Source organism: Dryobates pubescens, chromosome 11 (assembly GCF_014839835.1).
Source record: "Dryobates pubescens isolate bDryPub1 chromosome 11, bDryPub1.pri, whole genome shotgun sequence".
NCBI lineage: Eukaryota > Metazoa > Chordata > Aves > Piciformes > Picidae > Dryobates > Dryobates pubescens.
Window position 1 is genome coordinate 14398505 of NC_071622.1, and position 22635 is coordinate 14421139.

At 46.4% G+C, this 22635-nt stretch overlaps 1 protein-coding gene across 1 annotated transcript in view; it reads left to right on the forward strand.

The window, feature by feature from the left end:
- Nucleotides 1-22140, forward strand: part of HMCN1 (hemicentin 1) — a 207908-nt gene extending 185768 nt beyond the window's left edge. Inside the window, exons 91-107 of the mRNA XM_009902656.2 lie at nucleotides 2040-2210; nucleotides 2916-3086; nucleotides 3726-3896; nucleotides 4868-5017; nucleotides 5580-5717; nucleotides 5997-6118; nucleotides 7620-7857; nucleotides 9739-9801; nucleotides 10187-10306; nucleotides 10697-10831; nucleotides 11320-11433; nucleotides 11653-11778; nucleotides 12020-12148; nucleotides 16156-16506; nucleotides 19729-19848; nucleotides 20646-20772; nucleotides 21634-22140. Of these exons, the coding sequence (XP_009900958.2) occupies nucleotides 2040-2210; nucleotides 2916-3086; nucleotides 3726-3896; nucleotides 4868-5017; nucleotides 5580-5717; nucleotides 5997-6118; nucleotides 7620-7857; nucleotides 9739-9801; nucleotides 10187-10306; nucleotides 10697-10831; nucleotides 11320-11433; nucleotides 11653-11778; nucleotides 12020-12148; nucleotides 16156-16506; nucleotides 19729-19848; nucleotides 20646-20772; nucleotides 21634-22000 (2813 nt within the window). The 3' untranslated portion in view covers nucleotides 22001-22140. The remainder of the gene's footprint in view (nucleotides 1-2039; nucleotides 2211-2915; nucleotides 3087-3725; nucleotides 3897-4867; nucleotides 5018-5579; nucleotides 5718-5996; nucleotides 6119-7619; nucleotides 7858-9738; nucleotides 9802-10186; nucleotides 10307-10696; nucleotides 10832-11319; nucleotides 11434-11652; nucleotides 11779-12019; nucleotides 12149-16155; nucleotides 16507-19728; nucleotides 19849-20645; nucleotides 20773-21633) is intronic.
- Nucleotides 22141-22635: the final 495 nt, after the last annotated feature.

Below are 22635 nucleotides of genomic sequence, written 5' to 3' on the forward strand. Positions count from 1 at the left end.
GTTTAATCTGAATCAACCTGCTTCCAGCTTGAAGCCATCACCCATGGTCCTCCATGCCTTTGTAGAAAGTCCCTCTCCAGCTCTCTTTAGCCCCCTACAAATATTGCAAGGCTGCACTAAGGTCTCCTTGGAGTGTTATCTTCTCCAGGCTAACAACCCCAACTCTCAGTTTGGCCTCACAGCAGAGGGCTTCCAACCCTCCCATCATTGTTGTGGTCCCCTCTGTCCCCATTCCAACAGGTCCACGTCTCTGCTGTGCTGTGGGCTCTAGAGCTGGCCCCAGCACTGCAGGTGGGGGTCTCAGCAGGGTGGAATAGAAGGGCAGGATCCCCTTCCTCCACCTGCTGGCCAAAACACATGGGACACAAAGAGACCAAGCACAGACTTGTAATTTGCTCACCAAGTGTAGTACCTAACAAAGTTCTGTTCAAGCCTTTTATCTTCACTGGCCCCCATCACTATCTTTAGCATCTCTCCAGAGATCTAACATGTGGGGTTTCTTCTGCAATCCTCATCTCCCTTCCTTTCCCCTTCTACTGTGCAAAAGCAACATGTAAAATCCTTGGCAGCTCAACTGCACATTTCCTAAATGTTTCTTTTTTTAATGTCCTAGGTTCTGTTCCCCATTTATCCTTTTCTTCCACATTTCAATGAGTCTCTTATGACTGGACAGGAAAACTCAGATTTTTGAAGTCTGACCTCTGTATTTGGCTGAGTGCAGGGAAATTTCAGCAAGTGGAATGTGCAGCACCTTAATGCTGCTCCTATTTTGCATGCTGTGTTGTGCACATACCAGAGTCCCTTCTGGACTGGTAGGAGAAAGAACTGAACTTGTGGTAGGTGAGCAGCTGAGGACTTGAGGTTATGCAAGGCTCAATGCTGTTGCTACAGTGAGTTTGTGTCTGTTTCAGCCTCTTCTCAGCTACCAACTCCAGTGCTCACATGGATGTACCCATAACAGTTTGTGTCCCCATGTCTGGGGAGATCAAACCCCTACTACCAACTGTTTAGACCTGGCACATGTCAGATAATTTAGTAATAACTCCTATGAAGTGTTGAGCTCTTCCTCACAGGCTGGTGAGGAAGGAGAGGTGATGGTTACATCTTTAGACAGTGCAGCTGCGGCCAAAGGATCACAGAATCCCAGCATGGTGGGAGATGGAAGGGACTTCTGGGGATGATCTTGTCTAACCCCCCTGCTAAAGCAGGGTCACCTAGATCAGGGCCACATCCAAGTAGGTTTGGGATCTCTCCAGATGAGACTTCATAACCTCTCTGGATGCACAAGTGAAGCTGGGACTGCTTTGTATGTGCCAAGGGTTGCTTATGGACACCTGAAAACGTGAAGAGTGACTGAGAGTGAGGACTGAGCGATCCTCACCGTAATTCTGGTCAGGCTTACAGGTAGTTTAAAAGAGAATCATAGAGTTGTTTTGGTTGGAAAAGACCTCTAAGATCAAGTCCAGCTGTCACCACCACCATGGCCATTAAACCATGTCCCAGAGTGTCATGTCCACATATTTCTGAACGCCTCTAGAGAGAGTGATGCCACCACCTCCCTGGGCAGCCTGTTCCAATGCCTGACCACTCTTGCAGCACAGAATTTTTTCCTGATCTCCAACCTAACCCCCCCGCCCTGGCACAGTTTCAGGCCATTTCCTCTCTTCCTATAACCTGATACTAGGGAGAAGAGAATAATCCCCACCCTGCTTCAAATTACTTTCAGGGAGTTGTAGAGAGCAATGAGGTCTCTCCTCAGCCTCCTTTTCTCCATACTAAACAACCCCAGTTCCCTCAGCTGCTCTTCACAAGACTTGTTCTCTAGACAGCTTTCAAGCCAAGTTTTCGAGTCGATGCCAAGGTGTCATGCCTTTCCTCAGCTTTCACTCCTGGAAATCCCCAAGTAGAAATCCCTCAGCTGAGATGTTCCACAGACAGTAACTCTCTACATTCAGTTTCACCCTGATGCAGCACTGATTCGCTTTGTCACTTCTGACATCAGAGACTGTAACAGTGCCATGCTGTGTCTCTCTCACCAGTGGATGGCAAGTGGGCCACGTGGAGCAGCTGGAGCTCCTGCACCGTGTCCTGTGGAGGAGGCAGCAGGCAGAGGACACGCCACTGCTCAGACCCAGCCCCACAGTTTGGGGGGCACAAGTGTGAAGGAAGTGACATACAAATGGATTTTTGCAACAATGATCCTTGTCCAAGTAAGTGCTCTGAGTCCGCCTGCCTGTCCACTCCCTGTGGTTGCAGGGATGCACAGCAGGAAGTAAGCCCTCCTAGCATCTTGTGCTCCCACAGAAATTAGGGGGTGGCATTGGCTTCTTGACTAGAGGCAAGGCATCTCTTCATCAGCCACTGTGACTGGGATGTTTTAAACATTAACTATTGAGAGCACAAACCAGCAGCAGCTGGTCCATGAGGTCCTGCCAGACTGTCAGAGGTCACACAGCTCTCTGAAGTTAAGACTGTGCAGCTGGAACAACCTGCAGAGTCAGTCTCCTGGGATCTCACAGCAGAGTGTGGGTTAACCACATGCTGCCTGCTTTCCTACAAGCAACAGAATCCCAGCGTGGTGGGGTTGGAGGGGCCCTCTGGAAATCATCCAGTCCAATCCCCCTGCAAGAGCAGGGTCACCACTAGCAGCTTGCCCAGGATCGCAATGGCCAGGTGGGTTTGGAATCTCTCAAAGGAGACTCCACAGCTTCTCTGGGCACACAGTTGTTCTGGTTAGTTGTACTGAGCACTCACTGGATGCTGCACAAGGTACCTCTCTTAGATCTTTAATCGTCTGGGTTTTGATTTCAGTTTGGGAGAAGAAATTACAAAGTTAGTCTCCAAAAGGAGTATTTTCCTACTTCAACTGCCTGTTATTAAGATAAAGACAGGTAAAATCTGACTTATTCTTACAGTTCATGGCAACTGGGGCCCTTGGAGTAGCTGGGGAACTTGTAGCCGGACATGCAACGGAGGCCAGGCGAGGCGGTACCGCAGCTGTGACAACCCTCGGCCCGCCAGCGGTGGCAGAGCCTGCGCAGGGGCTGACATGCAGATCCAGAGATGCAGCACCGACCTGTGCCCTGGTGAGTGCTCACACCAACCAAGAAGGTAAACACAGCTCTCCCTGCAAGCCTTCAGGCTGCACATGGCATTTGTGAGATCTTCATATAAAAGAAGCAATGTGGAATGCTCCTGTATTGTAGAATCACAGAATGTTAGGTGTTGGAAGGGACCTCCAGAGATCATCCAGTCCAACCTCCCTGCCAAAGCAGATGGCTTTTCTCCCCAGAGAGCAGCCACCCAGAGCCAGCTGAGCTCCTCATCTGCACGCTGGACCTCTGTGTGCCACCTCTGGGGAGCCTTTCATGACTGCAGAGGGACATGTATAGTCTACACTGTACAAAGCTTTCCTGGTCAGCCATGAAGTGGTACCTCTTCCACATGACACAGGGAAGAATTTGACCCACTCTTTGCTCAGTTCCCAACCGTTACACTGGAATCATCCCATGGAGGAGCCTCCTTGCCTGCAGTACAGCTGGTAGACAAACACAGTTTTTGAGGTGGTGTATTTCTGAAGTGTTCACCACCTGCCCATCAAGGTGGTTGTGTCACCCTTTGAGCTGTTTCTTTTCTCTAACACACTGGTTCCACTAAGAAGGAATGACACCAGGCTGACACTTCTAAAATGAAAAAACCATTCACTTCATTTTTCCTTTCTTCAGTGGATGGAAACTGGGGGCAGTGGCAAACCTGGAGCCAATGCTCTGCTTCATGTGGAGGGGGAGAGCAGACCCGCACACGCCAGTGCAGCAACCCAGCCCCCTTACACCGAGGACGGCCTTGTGCTGGAGACTCCTCCCAGATATCCAGGTGCAACACCCAAGCCTGTCCTGGTGAGTTAATGACACTGTTTTCTCCTGTGTCTTGGCCAGCTGTCCAAGCAATCTAATTTCTTTGACTTAGATCCTCCCCTGTGACTTCAGCTGGGTGAATTTTTTGTCAGCCTGTTCTGTAACACTAGAGGATGCTGCTGAGCACTTGTTGCTTTTCAGACAGGGGTGCATGCAAAAGGTGATTGCCACCTTACTGTGCACATATCTCAGACTGTTATTTTCAGCTTGTGAGCTTCACTCTTGCAAATAATGTAGTAATATGTGCAGAGACATCCTTACTTCATAGAATCATAGACTGTTAGGGGTTGGAAGGGACCTATAGAGATTATCAAGTCAAACCCCCCTGCAGGATCACCTGGGGTATGTCACACAGGAAAGCATCCAGGTGGGTTTAGAATCTCTCCAGAGAAGGAGACACCACAACCTCTCTGAGCAGCCTGCTCCAGGGCTCCAGCACCCTCACCTTAAAAAAATGTATTTAGAATAGAATGGAATGGAATAGAATGGAATGGAATAAACCAGGTTGGAAGAGATCTTCAAGATCATCTCATCCAACCTATCATCCAACACCACCTAATCAACTAAACCATGCAACCAAGCACCCCATCAAGTCTCCTCCTGAACACCTCCAATGATGGTGACTCCGCCACCTCCCCAGGCAGCACATGCCAACTTCCTGTGTTCCAGCTTGTACCCATTGTTCCTTGTCCTATCACTAAGCACCACCCAAAAGAGCCTGACACCCACCCCTCAGATATTTATAGACATTGATAAGATCCCCTCTCAGCCTTTTCTTCTCCAGGTCTCTCAGCCTTTCTTCATAGGAGAGATGTTCCAGTCCCTTAATCATCCTTGTAGCTGTCCATTTGACTCTCTCCAGTAGATGCTGGACAGTATCTCCAAATTTTCTGTCCCCCAAAATATCAGACAGCGGAGATTGCACCTGGGCCTTGTTTTCCCTTCCTTCACAGGTGGCCCTTCACATGCCAAAGGCAGCATCATTGGGAACATTAATGGCATGGAGTTTGGAACTGCTTTCCTGAATGCCACAGTGACGGACAGCCCCGACTCTCAAACTAGAGTCATACAAGCAAAGATCACCAACGTCCCTCGGAGCCTTGGTAGGCTTTGTAGAGCTTTTTATCACCTTTCTCCTTGATCCAGACTGACCTGGGTGCAATGTCAGCATTCCCCACTGCATTTCATTAAGTCCCACTGAAAGAACTGCTCTAAACTTTTCACAGAGAGGAAAAAAAACCCCAAGAGTCATCAATAGTGACTTCTAATACATTGCCATTTGTAAAGTGATTGCTCTGAATATAGGCTAATAGTCATCTGAGTTGCACTGAGGTCCCCAAAACAGAGCCCAGTATTCAAGCTGCAGCATCACCAGTGCTGAGTACAAGGGGCAATTGCTTCCCTGGTCCTGCTGGCCACACTACTGCTGATCCAGGGCAGGATACTGTTGGCCTTCTTGGCCACCTGGACGCACACTGGCTCATCTTTAGCCAGCCTTTGACCAACACCTCCAGGTCCTTTTCCCCAGGGCAGCTTTCCAGCCACTGTACCAATGCGTAAGGCTTTCTGGTTTAAATCTTCAGACTGGCATTATTTTAGGGCTCATATTCAGTTTGCATGATGTTAGGGAAGATGTCCTCAAATGTTGTGCTGCCTTTCTTGCAGGCCCAGCGATGAGGAAGCTTGTTTCTATACTCAGCCCAGTTTATTGGACAACTGCAAAAGAGCTGGGGGAAGCAATGAACGGCTTTACGCTTACTGACGCCATCTTCAAGAGAGAAACACAAGTGGAGTTTGCCACTGGTTAGTTGCCTGTGACACACCAGCTCTGTGTCCTGTCAGCTTGATAAGCTGAGAAACAGCATCTAGCTGCTGCTGAATGTAGAGTCCTGTGCTCACACTAGTGTTTTCTGCAGCTTAAATACAGCTTTTGGAACTGTACTTTGAAGCATTTTCTATTCCAGGCATGGTGTCTTTTATAAAATAGAACTGGCCAAGGGATCTCAGTTCAGCTACAGCTGTGGCTAACAGAGACCTCTGCTTCAGATGGTTCAGACATCAGCGTGCTCTTCACACCCACAGGGGAGGTCCTGCGGATGACTCACATTGCCCGGGGGGTGGATTCAGACGGAGCCTTGCTGCTGGATGTTGTGGTGAGCGGCCACCTGCTGCAGCTCCAGTCGGTAGCCGACGTGAGCGTGAAGGTAATGCTGCTCGAGACATCAGCCCCTTCTCTCCCCCATACACAAGTCCTCTCTCATCTATAGTAAATCAGCAGACACTACATCTTGCTTTAGTGTTAAGATGTGAAAAACTGTTTGCTTAATATAATGTGTGGTATTAAAGTTTTAGTTTAAAACCAGATTATTGGTTTTAACTTGATAATTGCATGGCCGGCAGGTCAAGGGAGAGGAGTCTGCCCCTCCACACTGCTCTTGTGAGACACCACCTGGAGTACTGCATCCAGGTCTGGTGTCCCCACCACGAGAAGGACATGGAAGTGTTAGACAGGTCCAGAAGAGAGCCATGAAGATGATTAGAAGGCTGGAACACCTCCCCTGTGGGGACAGGCTGAGAGAGTTGGAGGTGTTTAGCCTGGAGAAGAGAAGGCTCCAGGGAGACCTTGGAGCAGCCTTCTAGTACCTGAAGGGAGATATGGGAGAGCTGGGGAGGGACTTCGTGTTAGGGCTTGTAGTGATAGGACAAAGGGGAATGGTTTTAAACTAGAGCAGGGTAGATGTAGACTGGATATTAGGAAGACATTCTTTGAGGGTGGTGGAACACTGGAACAGGTTGCCCAGGTGTGGACACCATCTCTAGAAGTGTTTAGGACCAGGTTGGAGTGACCAGGCCTAGAGGAAGGTGTCCTTGCCCATGAAAGTGGGGGTTGGTACTAGGTGATCTGTAAGGTCCCTTCCAACTCAAGCCCTTCTATGATTGTAATTGGTTTTATTGTACAAGAAAGAACATTCCTTAAAGCTGTTCCTGTAAAGGTGACAATTAGTGACCAGTGCAAATGTTTTGCTCTCTTAAGGCTTTACTGTATTAATCCCACAATACACTATAAGCATCTATAAAGTTCTTGATGTTTTTATACAGTCCAATATGTAGCATGGCCAAGATCCTGGCTTTTAGTGAGTGGTAGGATTTTTCTCTGCCAGTTGTTTATTTATCACAGATTATCAACATCTGAGTTAAAATAAAACTAATAACATTTAGAACTAAAAACACTGGTATTGAACAACAAGATAATTTTAGAGGTTTGGGCAGTGCTCTGCTGTGGCCCCCATCATCAGGACCTTCACCACCACTGCCTGTTTCATACAGAAAGAAATACAGCAGATGCTTCTAATGTTCAACAGCTAAAATAAGAGCATTTCTGGGGTGAAATCTGATTTGTTTCGCTGTTAAGGAAAAAAGCCCTTCTCAGAACACACAGAATCGTAGAATTGTTTCAGTTGGAAGAGACCTCTAAGGTCATTGAATCCAACCATCGACCTAGCACCACCATGGCCATTAAACCATGTCCCAAAGTGCCACATCCACACATTTCTCCACCATATCCCTGCTCTCTCAGTAAAGAAATTGTTCCTAATCAACCATCTAACCCTCCCCTGGGAGGGCGTTCAAACCAGATCAAACTACAAAGAAGCCCAGTGGTGGTGGCTCTCCTCAGTGGCTGACACCTGGATCTTGCTATTTCAGGATTACACAGAAGACTATATTCAGACTGGCCCTGGGCAGCTGTACGCCCATTCTACCCGTCTCTTCACTGCTGATGGAGTCAGTGTTCCCTACACGTGGAACCACACCATCACCTATGATTACACCAAAGGAAAGATGCCTTTCTTGGTGGAAACCCTCCATGCTTCCTCTATTGCATCAGAGTACAACCCCTTGGAGGAAACTGTGGCTTTCAAAATCCACGCGTCCATTGCAAAAGGTACAGTGCTGACCTTCCTTCCACCAAGGGTGCTGTTCTGACCTTCCTTGCACCAAGGGTGCTGTTCTGACCTTCCTTGCACCAAGGGTGCTGTTCTGACCTTCCTTCCACCAAGGGTGCTGTTCTGACCTTCCTTGCACCAAGGGTGCTGTTCTGACCTTCCTTGCACCAAGGGTGCTGTTCTGACCTTCCTTCCACCAAGGGTGCTGTTCTGACCTCCCACAGACATGAAACAATGGAAATAACAATCTCTTGACTTCCCAGAATTCATTCCCTGTATTCTCAAAAGCTGGTTATGGCCTTGAAAGTGGGAATGCTGTGAAATTTGGGTAACTTCATTGTAGACCCCAGGACCTCCTTGTCTTGTTAATGTACCACAGGCTGATAGGTAAAAGCTGTTGCAGTCTACACTTGCTCTTCACCTGCAGTCCTCATCACTAATGTATGTCTGCACTTGATGACACTGCTGCCAGCATCACCAGGAGCTTCAGACAACCAAACTGACAGATTTTCCATTTCCTAAGGAGTGTACCTTAGACTGTCTAAAAGGAAACTCCTGTCAGTCTTGTGGAGGATGAGGTGTTAATGGGTTTTGTGTTTGGGTTTGCTTACCTAGCCAGGCAAAGGATTGTGTATTCTCATCTCAAAAAACCATTGGTGTAAAGCAGCAATGAGGTGGGAGAGCATTCAAAGTTCAGCACTAAAATGGTAGAATGTCCCAGTTCAGTCTCAGACTGAACTTCTCTGGAGTTCTTTGGCATGTGCTGAAAATGTGATGCTAATCTGCAGCTTGCAAATTTGGCTGGTTCTTTCTGGATGTATTTTTTTCAGGCCAGATAGGAATAACTTTGTAAGCAGGTTTTCCTCAGAGAAGTCACTGGTTATCAGAGGCTCCTGTTATCTTTGAAGGGCTGTGTGGGTCGTTTTCACACAGCAAGGTTTAACATCACCTCTCAAATGAAATGGCTCAGGCTTGGAAGCCAGAGAGCAGTGGCACTGCCTGTCTCAGTCCTCCTTCTCAATGGCAACATTCTAAATTGAGTAAATTAGGATTTCCCCACTTGCCAGCCTAGGAACTCATCATATGCTGTGAAACCCAAGTAAGATGTTTGCCCATTTTAACAAGAGGCCTGCTAAAAGGACGTCTCCAAGTCAGCTTATGCCTATGCATAAATCTGGCCAAACCTTGACAGACTTTGCATTTATTTCCTCCAGCAATGGATGTGCTGCTTGTCTTTAAAATGTCATAGTTATTGAATCCATTTTCAAGGAGCAGAAATGGTCCTTGAGCAGCCTCTGCCAGGCTGTTCACAGTATGCACTTGTGTTCTTCTACTATGACTTCCCACATGGTGATTGGTTTGCTTTGGGTTTATTTCCCTCTTTTAAATGAAGTGAAACTGAATGGGTTTTATTCTTCTGATGATGAAAACTTTATGGGGGAATTGTGCAGGATGTGCAAGAACGGGATGCAACTTGCAGCAGTCTGAGGGAACTCCCCTCACCTGCTGAATGCTTGTAATGCCCAAGTAGAAAATCACAGAAGGTTGGAAGGGACCCCCAAAGGTCACCTTGTCCAATCCCCCTGCAGTGAGCAAGGGACATGTCCAACTAGGTCAGGTTGCTCAGGGCCATGTCAAGTCTGACCTTGAATGTCTGCAGGGATGGGGCCTCATCTCATCCCTGGGCAACCTGTTCCAGTATTTGACCACTCTCATTGTAAAATCCACCCAAGTCTGGATTTAAAAAGTTTTTATTGTCCAAGGGTAAGAAATCTTTTACAAATAGCTGGGCTGCAATGCTAAGTGTTAAAGGCTTTTCAAAAGCAATGAAAGGAGCCCATTTTCCTCCCCAGGTAACATGTGCTTCCTTTACCCTGCAGGTGACCGCAGCAATCAGTGTCCTGCTGGCTTTGGCTTGGACTCAGTGGGGCCTTACTGCTCAGGTGAGAAGGGTAGGGTATAACCACCGAGTCACAACCTGGCTTGGAACACTTCCAGGGATGGGACAGCAGCTTCTGTGGGGAACCTGTTCCAGTGTCCCACCATCCTCATGGGAAAAAATCATGGGTTTTATTTCCAGTGTAAATCTCCCTCACATAGTTTAAAACCATCACCCCTTGTCCTGGCTCTTTACCAGGGCCCCTACAGACTCTAGTCAAAAGTCTGGCCCTAGCTTTCTGATTGGACACTTTAAGCACTGAAAGGCCACAAGGTGGTCTGTCTGGAGGCTTCTCTTCTCCAGACTGACTAACCCAAACTCTCAGCCTGCCCTCATAGTCTGTCATCTTACACCACCTCCCTGGTTTCTCAAACGTTTCCTTGTTCCAGATGAAGATGAATGTGCTGTGTGGAGTCCTTGCTCCCACACCTGTCACAACACCATGGGCTCCTACTACTGCTCCTGTCCCAAAGGCCTCACCATCTCTGCAGATGGCAGAACATGTCAGGGTAAGAGAAGTGTTGCTGTGGGCAGGCTGGATACACTTAAATTGCTGGGGAAATGTTTCTCTTTGGGTTCCCTCATTACCATACTTTATTGGTGATGTTCTAATTGTTGCATAGAGTCATAGAATTGTTTTGGTTGGAAAATTCTAAGATCATTGACCTAATACCACCATGGCCATTAAACCATGCCCCAAAGTGCCATGTCCACACGTTTCTTGAACACCCCCAGGCATGGGGACTCTATGACCTCCTTGGGCAGCTGTTCCAATGCCTGCTTGTTCCTAAATCCAACATACCTGCAATGAAGCATTTCACAGCTGAGCATGCTCATGCCACCATTCCCCTGTGTTTCATGGCGATTCAGTGAGGTTTACAGCTTGTTTCTAATCGCAGACATTGATGAGTGTGGCCTAGGTGGACACAGCTGCCATGCTGGCCAGGAGTGTGAGAACACCATTGGCTCATACCGCTGCGTGGTGAGATGCAGGAGTGGCTTTAGGAGGACACCTGATGGATTCAGCTGCCAAGGTATGGAGAGCCCTGTGGGGTTTGGTGTCACCTGTCATCAACTCATAGCATTTGTCCTTCACGCAAGTGAGAGGAACTTGTTAATAGATGCAGCTCTCAATATGGTGTCTCTAAATGTTCATTATTAGGGTTGGGGGGCTTGGAGTTTTGGGAGGCTGTTTGTTTTGAGTTTGGGGGGGTTTAAGCCTTTTGCTGTTTCCTCCTTTAGAAATGAGTTTAAAATCTTATCAGGGGATCACCCAATGTTCTTGCTTGTGGTAAGGTGAGAGAGGGCCTAGCTCTCCCTCCCCCCCAGAGTAAGAAACCACCTCAAACGGTCACACTTGTGTGTTCCACCTGCATTTTATTTTACAAGGAAGTGAGAGAAGCAAACCCTGGGGTAATAACCAGAGCTCAAAGCAGAGTCCCAAATGGTGACTCAGCCAAAATGCTACTCAGGTAAATGACAATTCCCAGCTGTGGCACCAAGGATCTCTATTGTTCAACAGATGTCAACGAGTGTCAGGAGTCCAACCCCTGCCATCAGCGGTGCTTCAACACTCTAGGAAGTTTTCACTGTGGCTGTGATCCAGGATACCAGCTCAAGGGCAGAAAATGCATGGGTATGATTGGATCTTTGCCTACTCATTCCCACTTCCCCCTGGACATAGTTCATGTGTTTGTTGTTATATTTTTATCAGAAACCTTTGTAAATGAAACCTGTGATGTGGAAGGGAGCCTTAGTATGCATGAAATGCATGCACACAGTGGGACTGCTCTGCTCTGTAGGAGTGGAGCACAGGGAGCAAGTTCATTTCCATTCTTGTTTCTCTTTGACCAAGATGTGAATGAGTGCAGGCAGAACGTCTGCAGGCCTGATCAGCTTTGCAAAAACACCCGTGGTGGCTATAAGTGCATCGATCTGTGCCCCAGTGGAATGACCAAAGCAGAAAATGGAACTTGTGTTGGTGAGTAGAAGTGTTGATGTGCTGCACAGTGGCGGTAAACATGGGCACAATGGTCAGGTCTTGCCCTAAAGTAATCTTGGGACACAAGCTAGTTCTAGGTTTGCACATATTTAGGCACAAATCTATCTGGAGGGCCAAATCCATTTGTGGCTCAGCTGCATTCTTCCTAAATGAAGAGGTTTTAAGCTGGAAGCTTCAAGAAAAGCCTCCTGACTCCTTGCCCTTGCCTTGCTGCTTGCAGACATCGATGAGTGCCGGGATGGAACCCACCAGTGCCGCTACAACCAGCTCTGTGAGAACACACGAGGGAGCTACCGCTGCGTGTGCCCCAGGGGATATCGGTCCCAGGGAGTTGGAAGACCTTGTGTGGGTAAGCTGTCCAGTCACATCAGTGTCACAGCTGCTGCTGCTCTTGGCTGGCCTTTCTGCTCTAACACATCCAACAGTGCTCTGCCATTGGATGACTGTGCTATAGGGACAGATTTGCTCTGAAGTTCAAAACTGCCCAAAGTGGCCCATTCAAAACAAATGGAAATAAGTTATTCCAAATGGACATGGTAACAAGTCCAGACACTGAAAAGAAACCATGTGAAGGTCTCAGAGCACTGGTGGCAAGCTACTGGCTCCACATGAAGCTTCACTTGCAAAAATCCAGCCAGATTTATTAGTTGCTTGGACAATGGAATGTGCCTGTCTGGCTGTACCTTGGACTGCAGTGACTCACACCTGAAGGCAGTTGAGCAGGGAGTGGTGTGGATTTCCCTAAGGAACATCCCAAGGGAGTGTGTCACCAGAGGCATGATACACCCAGAACTCACCTCTACAGGCAAACAGCACAAACACACTCACCAGCTACTAGAAATGAAAGAGGCTGCACAGAGAAATTGTGGAGGCTCCAAGCCTGGAAATCTTCTGAGCCTGGATGGCTAAGGCCTAGTAGGAGGTGTCCCTGCCCATGGCAGGGGGATTGAAGCTAGGTGATCTTTAATGTCTCTTCCAACCCACTTCTGTGATTCCATGGTGTTTCCCTTGTGGTTGGGGTGGAGGAAGCTGCTACACACTGATCACTCAGTGCTCCTCTTCCTGGTCTGGGTGGGGTCACAGCAGGGAAGGAGGAGGAATGCTGGCCATGTAGTTACTCCCCTGTGCTAGCTACGCAGAAGCCTTGGACGAAAAACTTGTGGAGCTTTCTCCCCCACATTTAAAGGTGCTCTCAGAGCTCTGATAGGGATAGCAAGAGAGATAAAACACTTTCCCTGGCATTTAACAACCCTCAGGATGGCACTAGGGTCAGGTAGAGTCACTCTTTCTGTATTTATGTAGAATGGGGAGTAGCTGATCGGTCCTGATAATGATTTGATGAATGATGGTGTGTGACACTAAGTGAAGTTGATTCCAGTTCCAGAGATTAGATTGCAGCAAGAAACTGTTTGGCCATGGACCAAGACATTACTTCCATCAACTGTGCCTCTGCTGAACTAAAAATCAATCCCAGGCTCCTTAACATGTATTAAACCCATTTAAATTTCTGACAGTAATGAGAGAGAGTCTAGGGCTACAGATTTACATAAAACATTAGCAGCTGCCCTAAAACTGTCTTCTGATCAAGGACCACTGAATGCTCCCTCTTTAAAGTATGACCTTTATGCACCTTTGAATTTTTTTCTGCTTAAAAGCAGATTGAAAATGCATCAAAGATATTAGTTCAGATATGTTCATAAAAGCCAGATTGTATTCTGGATTGTATTCTTCCAATGAACACAAGGAACAGCTGAAAAGAAACTGGGCCCCAGACTGAAGCAGAATTGAACTTTGTGCCACTCTTGCCTTGTATAAACTTCTTTGAGCCTCAGCTCCCTGTTTGTACAATGAAGACAAGAAGCTCATTTGCCGTCACAACACACATAGATACTACCCAGATGAGATGTTGGAACTCAGGATCCCATAACACAGAGGGAAGGGCATCGACAAAAGCTGATATAAAGCAGTTTGGCCTGTGACAGGTGCAAGGCTATCTGGAGTTTAAAATCAATTTGTAGTCTTTGAGGTAAAGAATGCAGGAAGGTTTAGCTCTTTCAGCTTCAGTGTCATTTCTTTTCCCTTGTTCTTGCAAGTATTTAATATCCACAGTGTGTATCCAAAGGGATGCTGCCTAGTGGAGACTCAGGCTTACCAGTAAGAGATCACTGCTCACAGGGACGGCCACAGGGTCGGTGCAAGCCACTTGCTGCTTTGCATTTTGCTTCTGTTGCACAGGGCCATCCTACAAAAGAAACTGCTCCATTTTTCACCAGTTTTCTTTTGTTATTTCTATAATATTTCTGTATTACTTACCCACAACTTGTTCCAAGGACTCGTGTTGTTGTACAGCACACATCTCTTGTCTGCTTTGTGCAGGTAAAGAATGTTCAACTCAGCAGTTAGAAAACAGTGCTAAGGAAATAGCCAGGTTCAGTATTTTTGCTTTACACGAGTAGTAAGTGTTTCATCTTCAGCCCACAACAAAAGAACATAAAGTCTGCACTAAAAATTAAGTCCTCCTGTTTGTAACAAAGACCTGACAATATCACCCTAATGATATTTCAACTAGTATAGAACATTTCACTTGTGTGATTGTGAAAGAGCAGCTGGGAGGAGCTGCAATGCTCTGCAGTGATTTGTGGAATCATAGCATTCATCCCTGGATTTCCAGCTCTTAAGTATTTAATTGTTAGTGCCTCCAAGAGGGGATTGGACGTGGCACTTGGTGCCATGGTTGAGTCATGAGGTCTGTGGTGACAGGTTGGACTCGATGATCCTTGAGGTCTCTTCCAACCTTGGTGATTCTGTGAAAAACTGTTTAAAACTTTAAAACAGAGTAAGTATCAAACACCTAATAAAACCACAATCTAATATTCTACTGCATTTCTGAACAGGATTACTTTAAAAATACCATTATCATGTGCCTTGGAGAGGTACAATCTGTGCTCAGAGGCATCCAAAATGAAGTGCAATAACACAATGGCATATTTACAATAAAGTAATTGTTGTTATTAATAATAGCAATACAAATAAGACTTAAAATTATTAGCAACTATAATAATAGTAAATAATTTAAAGGACACACACTTTCCACAAATACTAAATAATTCAACCCTTACTTTGAGCCACTACTAAGATCTTTCAATTCCAGTAAGAAAAGGTTTCTAGTGGATGTCAGCATTAGAGAGATTGTTATGGAGGTTAGTAACAGGTTATTTGTGGCCGTTGTGGAGGTGCACATGCCTCTTTGGAATGAGATTTTTCTCTTTCTCTAGTGAAGAATGACTAAGTTTGGAAAGAAACACCATATGTGTCAAATTTTCACCTGGGCCTGCTGACAATCTTAGGACATGTCTCTGCTGGTGTGTGGGAGAAGCCCTGGTCCTACAGTGCCGAGGGCACTCACATTAACTTTACTTTGTGTGAAGGACACTCACCATGTTGCACCTTATATCCTTTCCATTCCTTTGTATGCTCACTGCTCTGTTCTGACGCAAGGTGGCCAAATGACTGTGGACTACAATTTAAAAGGGAAAAGAGCTTTAACAAAAACAACCTACACAAAATTCCTTAGGGAAAATAAATCTATTTTTTAATTGTACAAAAGTGAATTAATATTTCCAGTTAAGGCTTCACTCTTCCATAGCTAGAGCGCCCCGTAACAGCAGCAAAGGTTAGAACATACCTGACCTTCTCGCCCTGTGGCCTTGTGACACCTCCTTGAGACCCACCTTTACCCCTGATGCAGAGCACAGTAACCCCATCAGAGCATTGAAACTTCCTTCTCTGCCAGCTGGAGTGAATTTCTCATGCTGTACTTCTCAAGAATACTCCCTGGTAAGTGGCCTCCTTTAAAGAAGGGCCTGACAGCTTCTCCCACCCATCTGTGGAGCACTATGGCCGGCACTATGGTTGGCACTATGACTAGCCTAAGGGTCAGTTCTTTCTTAGGGTGCATCTGTTCTGATATCCAGCAGGAACCACAGCCAGCAGCTTTCAAGCTATCACACAGCCCTGCTTCTTCAAAAGCAGGGGAGCAGACTTGGATTCCCAGTTTATAGCCACACTTAATCTTCAGTAACACTCAAGGCAAGACTTCTTGTCCTTCCTTCCATCACAAGCAGCCTTAGAGGAAGAATGAATGAGTATTACTGTAGAGGACAGCCTCACCTGCCTACTTGGCATCATGTTCTCCATGTTTTGCTGCCTTCAAGCTCTGACTTGTCTGTCTGCAGTTTGTTCCACAGCCTGAGCTAAGTACAAATGTATATGCAGATGTATAGTCACGTGTTGTTGTTTGTTTGTTTTTTCTCCTCTCCACATGGTTTGTGGCTCTGGATCATGTCACATGAGCAGACATTAATGAATGTGAACAAGTGCCTAAGCCCTGTGCCTTTCAGTGCACCAACACCCCCGGCAGCTTCAAGTGTGTCTGTCCGCCTGGGCAACAGTTATTAGGTGATGGGAAATCTTGCGCTGGACTGGAGAGATTGCCCAGTTACACTGCCTATTACAATAGCTATAACCGTGCTCAATTCTCCCCTCTGAGAGACAACTATCAACCTCAACAGTATTACAGGCACTCCTCAAATCTCTACAGCTCCTTCTCAGAGTATAGGAACAGCAGAATCCCCTTCTCCAGGACTAGAAGGAACCTTAGAGAAACTTGTCCTGAAGGCTATGAGGCAAGAAATGGCAGATGTGTAGGTAAATGTCAGTCTCATCTATGCAATTCTCTTGTGTTGGGCCTTACCCAGAAGGTGCTCTTTCACATGCACCAGGGGTTGATGGTTTGTGGTGCTGTGGGGTTTCCATGGTGTCCTGATAAACAGTCAGAGTTGCATGTTGTTTTCTCCTGAGCATGGCATAGCAAAAATGTTTTCAAACCTCCTCCTTGTAACCTGTTTTGGTTGTGCTGCTTGTTGTGTTTGTAATTTGTTTCTCCCTGCTGTTCTCACTCTTCTGCTTACAGCAGCTCACCTTTGTGCATTCTATCGCACCTCAACAAACGACAGTAGGCCCAGTTTAATCCTGGGGATGTAGCTTCTGTCAGACTGCCACTGATGGCACTGGCCCTGGGCACACTAGGGCCAGTGCCAGCACTGCTGCAGCACTGTTGCTCAGGTCCATAGGGGCTATAGAGACAGAAGCTTAGCAACTCCCGGTAGTTACTGTGTAGAGTGGATTGTAACACATTCAAAGTGGTTCTAAGTGCACAGATAGGGGGGTTGTCCTGACTTGTGACAATGACAGCACTGCCCCTTCTTGTCCCATTATGAGGAGAGCAGAGTAGTTGTGGGAACGGGCAAGATGTTCCCCAGTTTTTGCTTTTCAAGAGGTGCAAACCCTCAGAGCATACCCTGAGACCAACAGGAGACCAAGGAATTTGGCACCTGGAACTACCAGGCATTTAGCTCACTTCTTACTTAAGGAGCTTTTCTGGGGTTTTTCAGTGCTGCCATTTTTACAGGTATTGAAAATTTGATTCAGCCACTGGTGAAAGGCAAAAGGAACAGCAGCCTGCAGCGCTTGACTGATTTGTACTAAATGTGACAAAATTAAATCAAGTTGTTAAAACCAAAGCAAGCAACAAAGACCCCAACAAACCACTGCTAAAAAGCTAGAGATGTCAGGTTTCTCTCTGCAGCAGTATCTGGTGTCTGTGGATCCGGACCCTCTGTACGTGCTGGTGTAGAGCCAGGTACTCGCACCACCCAGCCTCCCTGAAGCATGTCCATGTCCTGCCCTGAGAGCCAAACAGACCTGGGCTGTGCCCTGCTCTGTGCTAGGGTTTGCTCTGTCTTGCAGGAAGGGATCTTTACACACAGACAGTGACATAAAAATGAGGCATCTTTTGAAATATGCTTCTCTTAAGCCAGATTTTGCCAACTTGCTCATGTTTTGAGTATCTTGAGAGAAAAAAAATACATTTTCATCTAAGTTGTCTTGTGCTAATAGTGCAGAGTTTAGGGCTGAGGTTCCGCAGCGTGAGGCTCACTAGTGCTTGGCCCAGTGTGTTTAAGACACCAGTTTGTGGCCTAGCACCCTTAGTAATGACACAATATCCTTCAAGGACAAAGACAGCTGGATTCTAATAGCCAGAGTTATTGCTACAATTATCTCCCAGTATATAATGATAAAACAATATAAATACACTTTTATGAATAAAAAGTCCAGGTACTTAGACATCAAAACCTGTACCTTCATTCTAAAGAGATGGCAGTAGCCATAGGATGTGCTAGTATGTGTTTAATTGACAGACCTAGGAATATTGCTACTGCTGCTGAAAGGGTTAAGCTACAATCCATGGTCTTCACCCCAGCTTCCAGTTGGAATTGGTGAATATTCTCATCCTTCTGTTTCATTGGAACAAACATCTGAATTGAAAAAGTACTGCTTAGTTTGCAAAGGACACCCAAATGACCCTGTATATCAGACCAGAAGAGGGGAAGCAAAACATTTCCTTCCACTGTTCTAATTGTGCAAGTCTTTACTCTGGCACAAGACTAACTCAAGTGGGGTACCTATTGCTCTCCTGAGCTAGGCAGATGTTTCAGAAGAAATCAGAATTCTACATGATGTGTGCCTGATCTGTGTGATGTGGGCTGCTTTGGACATTTTACATAAGGTGCTCTGGTACTCCCATTTGACAGGGAGGTTAGAAACAAAGTTTGAAAGAATATTTCACCACAGAATCATGGAATGGTTTGGGGTGAAAGGGACCTTTCAAGGTCATCTAATGCAACCTCCCTGCAGTCAGCAGGGACACCTGCAACTAGAGCAGGTTGCTGAGAGCCACAAATGGGATGGGGAATCTCCCACCTCTCTGGGCACCCTGGGGCAGTGTCTCACCACCCTCAGTGTCAAAAATGTCTTCACTCTCTCCAGTCTAAATCTCCCTCTTTCAGTTCAAACCATCACCCCTTGTCCTGTCACAGCAGGCCCTGCTCAGTGGTCTGTCTCCAGTTTTCTTCTTGGCCCCATAAGGTCTCCCTGAAGCCCTCTCTTCTCCAGGCTGAACAACTCCTAATTTCTCAGCCAGTCCTCACAGCAGAGGGCTTCCAGCCTCACTTATTGATAGTCTTCTCAGATATGGAGCTTAAATCCTCCCCATGGCATGAGGAATATCAGTCTAGAAGGGAAAGAACTGCACTGGAGGAGGGATTAACTGTAAGAACAACTCCTGCACTGTCAGGGCTTCCTCTGAGATAACTTATCTGGGCATTGCCTGAGCACATTACTAAAACCTCATGAGCAGGCAGCCCAGCCCAGCTCACTTTTTGGAGAGGTCTTTGCATGACCTCAATGATGTGTACAGATTGCACACACCCCTTTCTTCCCAGAACTGTATCAGGACTGGTCTCTTCAGCTAGAACGAGTGCTATCAAAAAAGGTGAGGCTAATAATTTAATACTTGAGGTGACTAATCATTATTGCTCTCTGCAACTCCCTGAAAGGAGGTTTGAGTGAGGTGGGGGTTGGCCTCTTCTCCCTAGTAACAAGTGATATGAGAAGAAATGGCCTCAAGTTGCACCAGGGGAGGTTTAAGTTGAACATGAAAAGAAACTGCTTCACTGGAAGTGTTCTCCAACACTGGAACAGGCAGCCCAGGGAGGTGGTTGAATCCCCATCCCTGGAGCTGTTTTAAAGAGGCAGAGATGTGCTCAGGGACATGGTTTAGCCCCAGACTTGGATGATCTTAAAGGTCTTTTCCAACCAAATTGATTCCATGATTCTATCAAAAAGTAAGGTGTGAAAAGACATGCTGGTGTCACACATTCCACCCCCACCAGAAAACGAGATCCAGACAGCTTCCACCAACTCTGTTCATAAGCTTGTATATAAATAGTACAAAAAATACCTGAGTTCAATTCCAGCTTCACATAATCCTGATGGGTACCTGCTTGTGTTTGTGTTTCTTCTCCACAGATGTTGATGAATGTGAAACTAGAGATACCTGCCAGCATGAATGCAGGAACACGCTGGGGAGTTACCAGTGTCTTTGTCCAGCTGGTTATCGCCTGATGCCCAACGGCAAAACCTGTCAAGGTATGGAGATCCTCTTGGGTGTGCCCAAAGCAAGCTGTAAATAAACAAGACACAAACCATGTTCAGCTCATGTTTGTGCCACCTCCTTGAGTCTGCTAGATGAGACTCAACTTCAAAATGTCAAGTTTCAGACGTGCTTGTATTTCATACTTTCACACTTCATAACCCAGCAGCAAATGAGGCAGTTAGACCTTCGCATCTCTGGTGTTCCCTCATATGACCTTATGTTACACACTGAACTCCAGCCAAGCAGACAGCAGCTCTAGAGGCAAACTCATTAACATCCTTAACCCACCTCAGTCAATAAATGATACTGTCAGGTTGTCTGGTGCACAAAATAAAATAACATTGGCCTAATTAGCCACTGGTGACCAGACAGCTATGGTTTATGTTGGATGGTTGCTGTAGGGCAGCTCTTACACAACTCCACCATCCTGCACAGTGGTAAAATGCCAACAGCAATGAATGGACATTACTGGAACTAGTGGCTCCTGTGTCTCAAACACCATGACAGGATTTCCCTATGTGCAGAGGTACACTCTGCTGTCTGCTCAGCCTTTGCTGCCCCAGTTAGATTTAACCCTTAACAACGTGTTCAGACAAGTGGCAGATGCCCTATCCTTGGAACCATTCCAGGTCAGGTTGCTTGGGGCTCCGAGTAAGTTGTAGCTGTCCCTGCTTAGTGCTGGGGGTTGTTGGACTAGATGGCTTTAATTATCCCTTCCAACCCAAAGCAGTCTGTGATGAATTCATCCAAGTACCAGCAGCTGATTATTTGTATGTTTTTTTACATTCAGATATTGATGAGTGCCTCGAGCAGAACATTAATTGTGGCTCAAATCAGATGTGTTTCAACATGAGGGGAAGCTACCAGTGCATAGACACACCTTGTCCACCAAACTACCAGCGAGAGCCTCTTTCTGGGTAAGTTTTCTTTGCAGCCTCTTTTTGCTCACGCCAAGATCATCTTTAACTTGTATCCATCAGAAGAAACCGTACCCAAGTTTGATTGACAGCAGTAAAGGTCACAGTAGCAAAAGGTAAGGCTGATGATTGGTGGCTTCTTGACCCTCACCATCAGTTGCAAAACATTTAAAATACTCTTTTAGTCATCACAATAAGGCTACAGTAACTTCTGTTGTTTGTAAGTTACTCTGTTTCCCTGTTCCAGAAAAACATATTAATTTGGTTTTTAATATACTCAAGGAAATAACTTGCTTCGTAGTCACAAACCACCTTGTGTGACCAAGCTCAACTGGAATGAGACTTAAGTTGACATGGGTAATGTTCTTTGACCTTTGTTAGCCCTGACAATCAGAGCCAGCTAAGAGCTCCTATCCTGACTTTTGGTTAACAAAGTACAATTTACTCTGCCCTTCTTCATTCCAAGTCTTCATTTTATGATCTAACACAGACACCTCAAATGGCACTGCCCAGTACAGTTCAAACCAACCTTTTCAACATGAAGAGAGAGGTCACTACAACATACACCATTGACTTTGATGACAAATACTGTATCCAATATCTTTAAATTACCTCTTTGATATTTACTGACATGATCCTGTTGAGGGAAAATAGGACATTAAACTGCATCTATGGGACACATGAGCAAACTGGGACATGAAAGCTGCAGCTTCAAAGGGTCAGTGGTTAAGGATTGTATGAACATACTACCTTGATAGAGAGGTTGCAAACTGCATGCAGAAACAGGGTGGTCAGGGGAAGAATTTCTCCTTTTAGACCAATGCTGCCTTCTCCAGGGCTAACATGCTCTGCTGTTCCTAGGTTCTGTCTCAAGAATTGCCCAGCCAACGACCTGGAGTGTGATCTAAGCACCTACGCATTGGAATACAAGCTCCTTTCCCTCCCCTTCGGCATAGCTGCCGGTCAGGATTTGATCCGGCTGGTTGCCTATACTCACGATCAAGTTGTGCACCCAAGGACAACTTTCTTAATGGCAGATGAGGACCCAGCCATCCCCTTTGCCCTGAGAGATGAGAACTTGAAAGGGGTGGTGTTCACCACCCGCCCGCTGCGAGAGCCCAAGACCTACCGCATGGGAGTCAGGGCCCTGTCCTACAGCGCTGATGGGAACGTCGAGTACCAGACCACTTTCATTGTCTATATAGCTGTGTCAGCCTACCCCTACTGAACACCCACCTCATTATCTTAACTACCTTCTCAAATGCCAGTGGGCATCACCACTGCCAGCCTGACTCTGCTGCCTGCCAAACAGTGGTGAACACCTCACTTGGAAGTGGTGCTATGCTCTTTTCTTTGCCCCAGGGCTGCCCCTTCAGCCCTGTTGTTCCAATTCAGGAGGAAAAGCCACGACTTTTAGAACCCGTTCCCACTTACTTTATTTATTACACTGGAGTAGTCACTTCCCAGCAGAAAATCAAAGTATGAGCTGATGTGGTCAAGCAGTAAGCAAGGAGCAGCCTCTGCTGAAAGCAAGTCAGAAGAAAACAAGTCTGTAACTTCCAGCAGTCCCCATCTTTTAAAGGTTGCCGAGTGTTTGCCAGTGTCACCTCTATTAGATGTGGTTCTGTCTTCTCAAATACCTGATACAATGAGGGCTATACTATGCTCTGTCAGGTGCTCCCTACAACCATCACCACAACCCCTAAGGGTTGCAAACGGTGAAACAAGAGATATGAAAACTCAGCCAGAGAATCTAGAGTTGCTTTTGGCACTGTTTGGTTTCTGTGCAACTTAGAGGTGTCATGATTTGTTGGAAGTAAAACCCAACATGGCTACTTCTACTTTATACAGCAGGTATTTTAT